This window comes from Vidua chalybeata, chromosome 12, assembly GCF_026979565.1.
Source record: "Vidua chalybeata isolate OUT-0048 chromosome 12, bVidCha1 merged haplotype, whole genome shotgun sequence".
Lineage (NCBI taxonomy): Eukaryota > Metazoa > Chordata > Aves > Passeriformes > Viduidae > Vidua > Vidua chalybeata.
Window position 1 is genome coordinate 16659699 of NC_071541.1, and position 12387 is coordinate 16672085.

Genomic DNA, 12387 nt, shown 5'->3' on the forward strand with positions numbered 1-12387 from the left:
AGGTGCACCAGAGGCCAAAAGATTTCATATTAATAGGAAAAGGTAAAAGTTGCATCAGAATCTGTCCTCTTCTAATTCTAAACAGTAGCACATCTGTAGCAGTGTGTGCTGAATGTAAACTCTTGGAGACCCTTCTCTGTTACCAGCAGGGAGAAAAAATGAATTATTAAAAATTGTCTGAATTTTATCTTCATAATCTGAGCAGGTTCAATTAGTTGAGAGATCTGTTTGCAGTCTATGTTTACACTTTGCTTGCCAGGCATGTTATTTCTATATTAGTTGCTGGGTTTAATAAGAAATAAATATGTAAGGTTGTTCACTGTCTGTAGGACAGTTGCAGTGGTCATAGTCAGTCCAAACCCTGGTGGTCTTCCACCTGATGGTGGATAATTAATGAATCAGATATAAAAAAATATATTTCTTACTGAATCCATCCTTTAATCTGTGTCAGGTTGTAGGTAAAAGTGTGTCTGTAAAAATAGCTTTTGCAGACTCTTCTCCAGGCCTTCCCTTCACTTTGAAGGAATTAATGGATTTTAAAATGTCTGCAAACTTCCATTTTTGTGGCTGAAACAGTGCCTGGGTCATAGCTGGTCTCTGAGGGATCATTTTAAACTGCTTTCCTTGTTTTTTTCCCTGTGCATGAGATCCTGTGCCTGTCACTGAGTGCTTTATAATGTGAGTGTACTTCCTTCTTTCAGTGGCCTGCCTTCAGAGGGAATGTTTCTGGGAGGGCTTTTGGGGAAGAGATCTGCACTCCTGCTCCTGGCAGCTGTGTTGATTTGTGTTTCTATTTGTTTAGTATGTTAACAGAACATAAAGGATTACAGTTTAATTGCACAGCTTTACAGGAGACTCAGGACACATCCTCACCTTTACACAAAGCAATCTTAGATGGCAATTTCCCCCCATGTGGATACCACCTGTCTAATTCAGGCTTGTGCTCCTGCTGACTGATTCAATCACCTGACTCAGTCACTTCAAGGCATCAGGACATTCCTTGCTGGTTTCCAGGAAGGTGCCCCACAGGAATGAGCAGTGTGTGTGTCTGCAGCAGGCAGACAGCATGGTTACTGCTGGGCTGTGCCTGGGGCTGCTCACTGGCCTGGGGGACCTGGATCCCTGTGCTTTCCCCTGTGCTTTTTGCACAGTGAGCAACGCTCACAACTGTACTCATTGTATTGCTGGAGTGGCAGGAAGTGTTAAGGAAAAGGGAATATTCAACACCATGGAGATGTGTGGGTGTCATTCCTCTGCTCCTCAGCAGAAGACACCACTTGGGTGTATTTAAGAGCTCTTGGCCAGTTGTGCTGTAGTACATTATGGCAGGAGAGTGAATTTGTGTGATTATTGATTACTTCTGTGTGGGGACAGCTGAGGTGTTTGGGCTTTTGTTATTTAGATGAATCAGCTGCTGGTCACTTTGTGCTGATTCACTCCCAGAGCTGGATGTGAGTATTTGGATGGATTTACAGTAACTTCATCCTTTTTACTCAGGGACATGCCGGTCTGCAGAATTGCTACAATTGACTCATTGTTCTGCTGTGTCAGGTAACAAAATATTCTGCTTTCTTTTATTCTGCTCAGGAAGATTTGGTTTCATTACCCAGGTCAAAGCTCTTAAAATAAATTCCTGTCAGATTTCCCCCCCAGTTAACCTAAGTGACACATGTGGGTGTCTTTGGATGTTGCTGCATTGAGGCATGCATGACACAAAATTTCAAGTCTGCTTTATAGGAGACTGAAGTGGTTTTGGCATGCTGGGAACACATATAGGATTTATCTCTTCAACATTGGAATACAGTAATGCCTTTCACAAGGATATATTTCAAATTAATTTTGGAATATGAAGCTTATATGAACACTTAACTGTCAACTACTTCTCACTCTGGGCACATGAAACTAGGAGTTGGAAACTTGGTTTGGCTCTCTGTCAAACTAATGACAGTTCAATTGTCCCCATCTTGACAAAATTAAATTATTTAAAATTTGTAATATTTATGTACTATAAAAATACACTATTTATTCTACTAAAAAAAATGCACTGTTTGTTTTGACTGTACATATGTACAGTGATGGATTTATCTAGCTAAAAGTAATCAAAATAATTTTACAGATAAACACATAGAATGTTTACTTTTCAAATATAAATATGTGATTAGCATGGACAGGAAAATAGTAGGAAATGTTAACCAGTGCTCCTTGGGTTTTGGGCACCTTGCCAGGACTGTGTATTTCTGTAATCATTAGCTGAGCTGCAGAGCTGTGCCCACAGCTACACTGTGTGCCCCAGTATTCCCATAAGGGAAAATGGGATGAACCCAGATAGGCCCAGCATGACTTCAAGTCATCCATCTCAGTAGTTCTAAATTCCAGTTTTACCGATTGCTTGTGTTAGTGCTGGTTTTATTTCCAGATCACAAGGTACTCCCTGAGGGAGCAGAGGGACCGAGGCTGCTCCCCGTGCCCGGGGCTGGCAGGGCCGGCGCTCCCTGGGAGATGCCGAGCTGCGGGAGCAGGAGGAGCGCCCCGGGAGCTCGGCTGAAGATCTCTGCTGCTGGGGAGGCTCCGAGCTCCAGCGGGGCCCGGCCGGCTGCGGCTCCAGCACCAGGGACAGCGGGCGGGGAGCCGGAGCGGAGGCGCCGGACCGAGCTCCTCAGAGCACCACCAAGGGGTTAAAGCGGCCGCCAGGCTGCCGGGGCTGGCGTGGGACAGAGCGGCGCTGCGGGAAGGGACAGCACGGGAAAGGGACAGCACGGGAAAGGGACAGCACGGGAAAGGGACAGCACGGGAAAGGGACAGCACGGGAAGGGATAGCACGGGAAAGGGACAGCACGGGAAAGGGACAGCACGGGAAAGGGACAGCACGGGAAGGGATAGCACGGGAAAGGGACAGCACGGGAAAGGGACAGCACGGGAAGGGACAGCACGGGAAAGGGACAGCACGGGAAGGGATAGCACGGGAAAGGGACAGCACGGGAAAGGGACAGCACGGGAAAGGGACAGCACGGGAAGGGATAGCACGGGAAAGGGACAGCACGGGAAAGGGACAGCACGGGAAAGGGACAGCACGGGAAGGGATAGCACGGGAAAGGGACAGCACGGGAAAGGGACAGCACGGGAAGGGACAGCACGGGAAAGGGACAGCACGGAATGGACGGCACGGGAAAGGGACAGCACGGGAAAGGGACAGCACGGGAAAGGGACAGCACGGGAAAGGGACAGCACGGGAAGGGATAGCACGGGAAAGGGACAGCACGGGAAAGGGACAGCACGGGAAAGGGACAGCACGGGAAGGGATAGCACGGGAAAGGGACAGCACGGGAAAGGGACAGCACGGGAAGGGACAGCACGGGAAAGGGACAGCACGGGAAGGGATAGCACGGGAAAGGGACAGCACGGGAAAGGGACAGCACGGGAAAGGGACAGCACGGGAAGGGATAGCACGGAATGGACGGCACGGGAAAGGGACAGCACGGAATGGACAGCACGGGAAGGGACAGCACGGGAAAGGGACAGCACGGGAAGGGATAGCACGGAATGGACAGCACGGGAAGGGACAGCACGGGAAAGGGACAGCACGGGAAGGGATAGCACGGGAAAGGGACAGCACGGGAAAGGGACAGCACGGGAAGGGACAGCACGGGAAAGGGACAGCACGGGAAAGGGACAGCACGGAATGGACAGCACGGGAAAGGGATAGCACGGGAAGGGATAGCAAGGGAAGGGATAGCAAGGGAAGGGATAGCACGGGAATGGACAGCACGGGAAAGGGATAGCACGGGAAGGGACAGCACGGGAAGGGATAGCACGGGAAGGGATAGCACGGGAAGGGACAGCACGGGAAGGACGCGGGGCTCCTGCCCTGCCTTCAGCCCGGCCGGGCTGGACACCTGTCACCCTTCACAGGCACAGCGCACGCAAATGGCAGCGCAGGACTCCGGGATGCTCAGCCCTCGTTCCCTGTGATGTGTCAGATGCTGGACACAAACCAAGGTTCTGCTGTCCCTGAAACAAAGCCGTAACATCAGAGAGAGCACCTAAAAATCGCCAGCCAAACCCTGCCCTCCCTGCTAGGGATTTGGCTGAGGGCTGGTTGTGTGATAGCTCAAATCACTTAATCAGCCTCTGCAATAGCAACATGCTCATTTCCATGAGTGATGAAAGCACTTCTCTGATGCTGTCTTTCAATAGTATAAATTTCTTAGCATGAAGAGATCTCTTCTTCCACGGCAATAAATACATACATTAATTATAAGAAATGCATAAGGTCAGAAATGAAATTTTAAAAAATAACTCACAAGGAGAGGTCACAAATGCTTCTGAACTCTCATTTCACAAAATAAGACATGAGTTAATTATTACTTGTGATAGGGTTTCTTATATCCTGAACATTAAAAGAAATTAATAGGAAAAGGTATAAATTTGTCAAAACAACGCTAATTAACATCCTATGATTTCTCACCCTTTTAATGGGTAATTTGCTGTAGTGAGAGCATTAAGGATAAGTGAGAATGAAGCTGCAATAGTATTTTCCTCAAATTTCTCATTTATTCATGGTACAAGAAGTTTTAAATGAATCTCTTTTTTTAATATTTGAAGGGCAAAATACTCTGTTTCTTTAGTATCAGGAAAACATTTGTTCAGCATAATCTGTAATATTTTTTATATAAAGATCCATCTGACTAAATAATTACCACCTGCAGTATAAATTTTTGGTAGTTGAACTTGACATATTGATACTAAGCTATTAGTCAGTCCATTCTCTACTTTTGTGCTTTAAAAAAAAATAATCATCTGTATTCCTCTCCTGATTTAATCCAGATACCTTCTATGCAAGCAACACACAAACTTAGGTGCTGGCACAACCACGTAGATCTATATTTGTCCTTCTGCAAGTCCTGTTTTTTTCTGGTTTTATAATTTGTTTTCAAGCAATGTTACAAATAGAGTGAAAGTAACTTTTAATATTATATTTGTAACTGTTGTGTAAATTGGTTGCAGTGGACATTTTTATGGGGAGTTTTATTAGGTGAGGCTTAACCACACATGTCTAATGTTCTGGAAAGATATGAAAAGACCTCCTTTTCTGCCCCCCATGACTTTAGATTCCCTTTGTTCTGAGGAAGACAACACCAAAAATAGGAGAAGTCCTGGAATATTGTATTCTGACTTCCATTTTGCATGAAAGAAAAATTCTGGAATGGAAGACCAGAAGTATTGTAATTGAGATGTTCCCAGGTTTACCGGAAAGTTCTGCTTGCTGCATCTCACATGAAGTGAAATGTGTGCTGGTTGCTGTTGGTCATGAGCTGCTGCTTCAGGCATTCCGTAAGGAATAAATGATGGAGTGACAGCAGCATGCTGGGAACACTGCTGCTGGATGGAGTTCTGCTTCCTTTCCTGCCACTCTGAGAAATGTTGAGGGTTGGGAGCAGATTTGTTTATAAGGAACTCCTTCTGAATTAAAAATTTGGAAGGAGTCTTGAGGTAATGGACTTTAACATCCTCCCCTGAGCACTAATCAGAAATCATCCCAATTAAAGGTGTGTGAAGTTGTGGGGCACAAACACTGTGATGCCTTGGAGAGCAAATCTGTCATTTGCTGCATTTAGATTCCTAAGTTGCTCGTTTGATCCCTCATAAGGAAGAAATCCATGAGATGGCCCTGTGCAATAGGACAAAAAATAGAATTTGCGTTTGTGCATCAAAACCTGGGACTTCCTGCTTAAAAGTTTTAAAAGATGACTTCACCAAAGGGAGAACAGCTCAGTTCTTCACCAGAATCCCTTTTGAGCCATAAAGTAGAAACACTTGGTGCTTCAAAAGGACCTGTGAGGTCATCATGGATGATGATAGAGTAGATTTGCTTTGCATCTCTTTGTTTCTCCCTGCAAGGTGAGGAATTCATAATTTAATGGGAAAGTAAAGTTGTTCAGTGGCTTAATTCATCTCAACAACAGGGGAAGAATATGAACTTTAAAGAAATAAAAATAAGAAGTCAGAACCTCAAGTGTAGAAAAGGATGGAATGTAACCAAATAAATTGTCTGGTCTGTCACAGGGAGTTGAAATTTATCTCTGATTGTTTTTTTTTTTTTTTTTTTTTTTTTTTTCTGATGGAAGGGTCCTGGGCCATCTTACGGAAACAGAGGCTTGAAGTAATAACAGAAGTTACCAGCAACTGTAGGCCTGAGAATGGGGAGAAAGGGTAAAGTGTGAGGCTGCACGTCCCTGAAACAGAGGGCAGGAGGGTGATATGTTCTGTGGTACCTTAAGGCTGGGATAACTGAGAGAAGGCTGCTTGCAGGGAGGTGTAAGAATCTCTCTGCTTTCTGCACTCTGACCTTCCATTGTCCCTTGCAGAGCATTTGAAAGGATTGTGCAGTTCCCTTGATCTATTTAAGAGAAGGAAACTGTGTCAAATCTCTCCAATCCCAAGCCAGCTGTCTTTCAGATCACATCTATATTATGGCAAGACAGGACAATATAGGATGAACTCTCTAATGTATTTTAATTAACACTGTTAAACATTGCTGCCTGCTCTGTTTGGATAAGGACAACTGTGTTTGCAGTAGCAGAACCATAAGCAACTCACAATGCCTCTGACAGGACAACTCCTGAGCACAGTGGACATTAAGTAACTTTACACAGTGTTTTTCAGAGATTAGTGCTTTTCTGCTGACTTGATTTGTTCATTTAAATAAGGTCTTGAAGCTTGTATTTGCCTTTATTTCAGTACAGTGCAACACAAGAGCTCAGTGACGGAGACCAGCACCTCAAAGAGAGAGAACAATACCTCAAAGACTTCTGCAAGGGGAGGACCCTTTTCTCTGAAAACCATTAATTTTGGGATCCACAATACCCACAACAGAAGCTCTTCTTGTAGGAGCTCTGACATTTGCATCAGATTTTAAATTTTAGTTTGATTGCTGATGCCAATTTTAAAAACTTAACAAAACCTTACTAGAAGTAGGCTTTGGATTCCAATTTTGTGTACTGTTTTCAATGTGCAAACTTTATAAGGGAAAACAAAAACAGCTCTAGAAAAAAAAAAAGAAAAAGAAAAAGAAAGAAAACCCTGGGGCATATTACCTTGAGAATTTCTTGGTTTTGCTTGCTACAGTACTTCTCTGCTTTTCCTGTGCTTTCCACAGTAGTATGAATATTGAAGCTGGCAGGAGTGAGCTCTGTTACGAGAGAGGAGACAGCAGAGACAGTTGTTCTGCAGCAGTGGCTGTTTGCTTTGGTCTCTCCGTTGCACACGGGTAATCCTGAATTCCAGCTTGGTGCCTGGGAGATTTGTGGCTCTGCCTCCGTTGGAGGATGAGATGTTTGTTCCTTCTACACTTAAGCTAAGAGTGTTTACTAAAGCAATCAGTATTTCTGTGGAGGTGACAGGAGCCTCATTAAAGGGGTGGATGCAGAGATCAGAGGAACAGGTGTAAATATATTTGGTAACTTTAACTTAAGCAAACTTGCATTCCACTGACTCTTCAGCTAAGTAGTGACTTTTTTTCTTCCTGAAGTCATGTGGGTCATACGGCCATCTGCCGACTCTCTCTCTGAAAATAGGAATCACCAGCAGCAGTGCAGAAAAGAGTCAGGAATAAGCATGCAATAATATGTGTTGTCTTTCAAATACAGGTAATCTGCCATCAGTGTGAGTGTCCCTGCTAATGCTGTCATTTGTATGTCCATACATATGGCCTTCAAATAAAGTGCTTTCTGTATGCTATTAGGTCCTTGCAGGTCCTATTCTGTTTTGGTGTCCTCCTCAGAGTTTATCTAACCTTAGAAGGGTCTCACTTCCCAAGTTCACCTTCATTCTGAGTTTACTTTAAGGGAAGAGCCAACTCAGACATGGTTGTAGTTTGGAAAAAAAATATGCTGTATTTTTTTCTTAAGTAAGAAAAATATCAGTTTAAGTACTGGTCAGCTTGGCAGCAAGAAGAAGGGCTTGAAGGGCTGAGACTGTGGAATAAAGAGCCTGGAAAAATTAACCAACTCCTGTCACTGAAGAGGTTTTCTGTTCCCAAACTACTTGGAAGAGATGGAAAGGTATTTATTATTGACATATACAGAGTTAAAAAACCAAAACCAGTTTCTCAAACCCTGGAGCAGCCTCTCTCCAGCAGATGCAACTCAATGACTTTGTCATGCTTTGTCCCTTCAAAAAGCTATTTCTGCATGCTGTGGGAGTGCCTCAGGAAGGGAAGGAATGGAGCTATTGTAAATATAAATGCCTAAATGTGAATATGAATTAAGGTAGGATAGAATAAGTTGGTTTTTTTAAATGAATAATGTACAAGCACACTCAGTTCTTGGCCACTTGCTGTTTGCTCTCCACACAGGAAAACAAAACCTGACATCCCAAAGCCAAACCAAAACCCAAACAGAAACCTGGCCCTGCTCGGTGGGGAAACAGTAGTTGCACGTGTTAAAAAAATAAATAATGAAGGTTTCCACAGCAACCCAAGTTCTGTAGTGCAAGTTGATGACTTTCATTCTGTTTTATTATATAATCAGAGAACAGATATTCTATTAAAAGTGTTGGGTACATCTGAAGTTATATTGTTTAAAAGTTTAATGCAATCCTAAAACTTCCCATCGAGCAAGTTGTTTACAAAGGTTTCTGAAAAGGCTGGATAAAAAGAGTTTTGGCAGAGGCTCTGCCTGGGGCAAGGGCACTGGTCATCAGAATATTGCAGGGAGTAAAATTTCAGTTGCAGGAAAACTTTTGTATAACTTATTTCAGCTTTTCCTTTGCTGTGAAGAATTCAAATTCAGTTTTTATGGAAGGAATTGGAAGCTGAACTTAGAGATGAAATCTAAAGACTGTTTCCCGTTTTGGGTACGTGTTCATTGCGGAAACCGTGAGAATTTCACTAGCTCTTTAGAAGCTCTGGAGGTTGATAATACCGACAAGAAAGCGAAACACAGTATCAGCCAAATTTTGATCTAAACGCTGGTGGTGCCTGGGGTTAGCGCTGCCAGGGGCTCGGGGCAGAGGCCGGGCCGTGTCGCGGGCAGCGCGGAGCGGCGGGCGGGGGTCGGCCCGGCCCCGCTGCTGACCGACACGGCCCGGGCGCGGTGCTGCACTGCGGGCCGGGCTCCCGGGAGCCGCTGGGGCGGGGAGGTGCGGTGGGGATGGGATGGAGCCGGCGATGGGACGGGGACGGGGACGGGAGGATGTCCCGGGACCGGCCGCTCCCCTTCCCGCCCTCAGAGGCCACGCGCCGCCCCGCGCCTCGCGCCCGCGCGCGCCTCGTGCGGCCGCGCGGGGAGGGGGGGGCGGCGCGAGCCGCGCGTGCGCGTCAGGTCCGCCGGGAGCGCGAGGGGGGGCGCGGCAGCCCCGAGTCCTTCAGGCGGCGGCGGCGGGAGCGGCGGCTCGGGAGGAGGAGAACGAGAACGACGAGGAGGGGGCCCGGGGCCGCCGAGCTCCGCGGGGCCGCCGCGTCGGCAGGGCCGGAGCCCGCGGGGGCCGCGCGAAGAGAGGCGCCGGGCCGGCGGCGAGCGGCCGCAGAGGGGAGCGGCGCGGCGGCCGGTACCGCCCGGGCGGGCGGGGGGCGACCTCCCCCCCGCCCCCCGGCAGCGGCGAAGCGACCCCTGAGCGCAGCCCCGGCCGGAGCGTGGGGCGGGGGCTGCCGGCGCGGCGCCCCCGCTGAGCGCGGGGGGAGGAGAAGCCGCCCCCGCTCGATGAGCGGCGCCCGCCCGCCCGCCGCGCTCTGCCCGGGGACCGGCGGCCGCGGCCGAGCCATCCAGCAGCATGTGGAGTCCCACCGAGGAGGAGAAATACGGCGTGGGTAGGTGCTGCCGCATCCCTCCCCCGCCCCGCGCACCCCCGCCTCTCCCCGCCGGACCCCGGGGCTGTGCTGCGCGTGTGGGGGGGCGGCTGTTCCCCTCCCCCGGGGCCGGCGGTGGTCGCGGCGCTGCCCCTCAGGCGGCGCCGGGATGGGGGCAGCGCTGCCCGCGGGGCTGTGGGGGCTGCCCGGCGCTGCCTCCCCTGCCCTGCCCGCACCGCTGGATGTGCTCTGCGTGCGCTTCGGTTCGCGTTATTTCCCCGAGCGCTGCCGCGGCGAAGCGAGAGACGAGCGGAGTTCGGGGGCCCGCGCTGGGGTCGGGATCGCACAAATAATCAGAAAACGAGTTGCTGAGCCCTTAATCTACTTAAGCGCGCGGTTCCCTTTTCCCTGCGTTTCCATCTGCGGAGCGAGGCGGTGTGTGGATGGAGTTGGGAAGGGGCCGGCGCCGCCGCGGTGTCTTTAGGGGGCGTCGGTGCTGCACCTGCCCGGCCGCGGGGACGAGGGGGCGGCCGGGCCGGGGGCTGCGGCGGGCCGGGAGCGGGGCCGCGGGGCCGCTGTGCGTGCGGACTGCGCTGGTTTCTCGTTGTTTTGCTAAATCAGACTTTATAGGCGTCTGGCATCGTGGTTGCTCTAATCTGAGGCATCACCGTTGGCGGCTTTGGTTTGTTATTTTAGCGTGTAAATCCCTGATAAGAGCAGAAATGTTACATCTAATGAAGTGGAAGATACAGAATTTCTTTTACTTCGCTTTTGCTCATTTCGATTTAATTTTTTTTTAACTGTTGACTTGTATTACAATAATAAAGGCTGCTACTGCTACGCTGATAAGTTACTTAAACGCCTCATTAAATTTATAGTTATCAGTTGTGCGTATTGATTTTTAAGTTCCACAGTGTGTAGTGATGATAGATTTCTACAAAATATTTAAAATAGTATCAACAAATTTGCTACATGATCTGTTAACCGGAACTGTTAAAGTGGGATTTTGGCAATTAACTCATGAGCAATTAGAAGCCTTGATGCCTCTTTGTTAAAATGCTTTTTGTTAATTTAATAATAAAAAAATATTTCTTGTTAATTTTTCATCTTGTACAGCAAGTATTTTGCTTAGTGCATCCCACTTGTCTTCGTAGTAAAGAGAGATGAAGAAAATCACTTCTGTTTAAAAACAAAATCAAATGCAGCATCAGATGAGAACCTGTTAGTGTAGGGTAATATAAACAAGTGGCAGAAAAGAACACCTGGAAGTCGTTGCTTCCAATCGTGTTGCTGTGTCTGTTGGTCACTGGGAGTATATGAAGTTAACAAGCCCTGTTACATCCCAGCTGGATGCTGCAGGAATACGAAGCTGTTGTTTTGCTGGGGTTTTTTAATGTAGTTGATGCTTTACTTTTTTTCATACCTCATCTGCTGGGCAGAGGCCACCTCTGTTACCCTAGGATGAAACTGACTGCTATAATTGTAATGGATGCTTCAGAAAATAATTATCTATCTTCCAAATCTTGTTGCTTTTCATACGTTTCTGTAGTTGTTTTTCTTTGCCATGTCGCAGGGTTTGATATTCAGTGTTTGTTTTTGTGTTTGGCCCATGTGCTCAAATAAGAAAATCCTTGTTTTACCTTGATCCAAAAAAAACAGGTGAACTAATTTTTTTACACAGATATTTGAAAAGAAAAGCTGGGAAATCTCCAGTCAGGTTGTAAACAAGCCTGAAAGAGGCTTGTGGAAGGGAGAGCAGTGAATGAAAACAAGTGTGATTTCAATGATGTTCCCTGGGCTGGAGAATATTCCTCTAAGGATAGGGATTTTTATTTTGCAAACAACACACCTGTAGGTAGGGCTGAGGTAACGGCTGAGTTGTGCAAGTTTTGGTGATCTCTAGGCAAGCTTTTTTTGTTCTTGAGTAGCTTTAATTACTTTTCCTGTAATTGAAATTTGTTGATAATCCTCCAGAGAAAGAAAATAGGTGAAAAATGCTGCTTATATCTGGAGTTTAGTTACTACAAGTGAGGAGTGGCATATCAAAAGTAGATCTGTCATTGCTGGCTGGAAGGGTTATTTTTGTGCATTTTGAAGCAAATAGTCTGCAGAAAGTGTGGACCTGAGGGTTTGCTGCTGGGAGGTGCACTGGCAAAAAAAAAGGGGGGGGATGGGAAATAGCAGTGTAAATTATCCTGATTCCACAAGTAAAATGTGCAAAAATAATCTTCTTGGCATGAGTCACTGTTCTGAGCTTATGCCTTTGGGCTTTAGTAGTTTGGGTTTGGTTAGAGAATCTCTGTCCAAAAAACCACTGCGTGTTTTCTCTGTGCTCCTGCTAAACCATGCAAAGTTTTAAGATTTGCCTTTGAGTTGGGCAACAAACTTTCTGTCCCTGTTGATGTAAGCTGTAGTGGGAGAAAAATCAGTTATTTCTGCAACTGGAATACCACCAAGAGGTTTCTGGTGGAACAGAAAGGAAGGTCGGGACATCCAGGCCCTAGACATAGCTGTTCTTGTGGACCAAGGAAAGGGAAAGTACCATTTACAGTGGTTCATCCTGATGCTGTTGTCTTTGTTGAAAGTAAGTTGTGCTCTGTTGC

At 47.0% G+C, this 12387-nt stretch overlaps 1 protein-coding gene across 1 annotated transcript in view; it reads left to right on the forward strand.

The window, feature by feature from the left end:
* Nucleotides 1–9720: 9720 nt before the first annotated feature.
* DOCK3 (dedicator of cytokinesis 3) overlaps nt 9721–12387 on the forward strand; it is a 184866-nt gene continuing 182199 nt past the window's right edge. Inside the window, exon 1 of the mRNA XM_053953429.1 lies at nt 9721–9805. Coding sequence (XP_053809404.1) covers nt 9769–9805 — 37 coding nt within the window. The 5' untranslated portion in view covers nt 9721–9768. The remainder of the gene's footprint in view (nt 9806–12387) is intronic.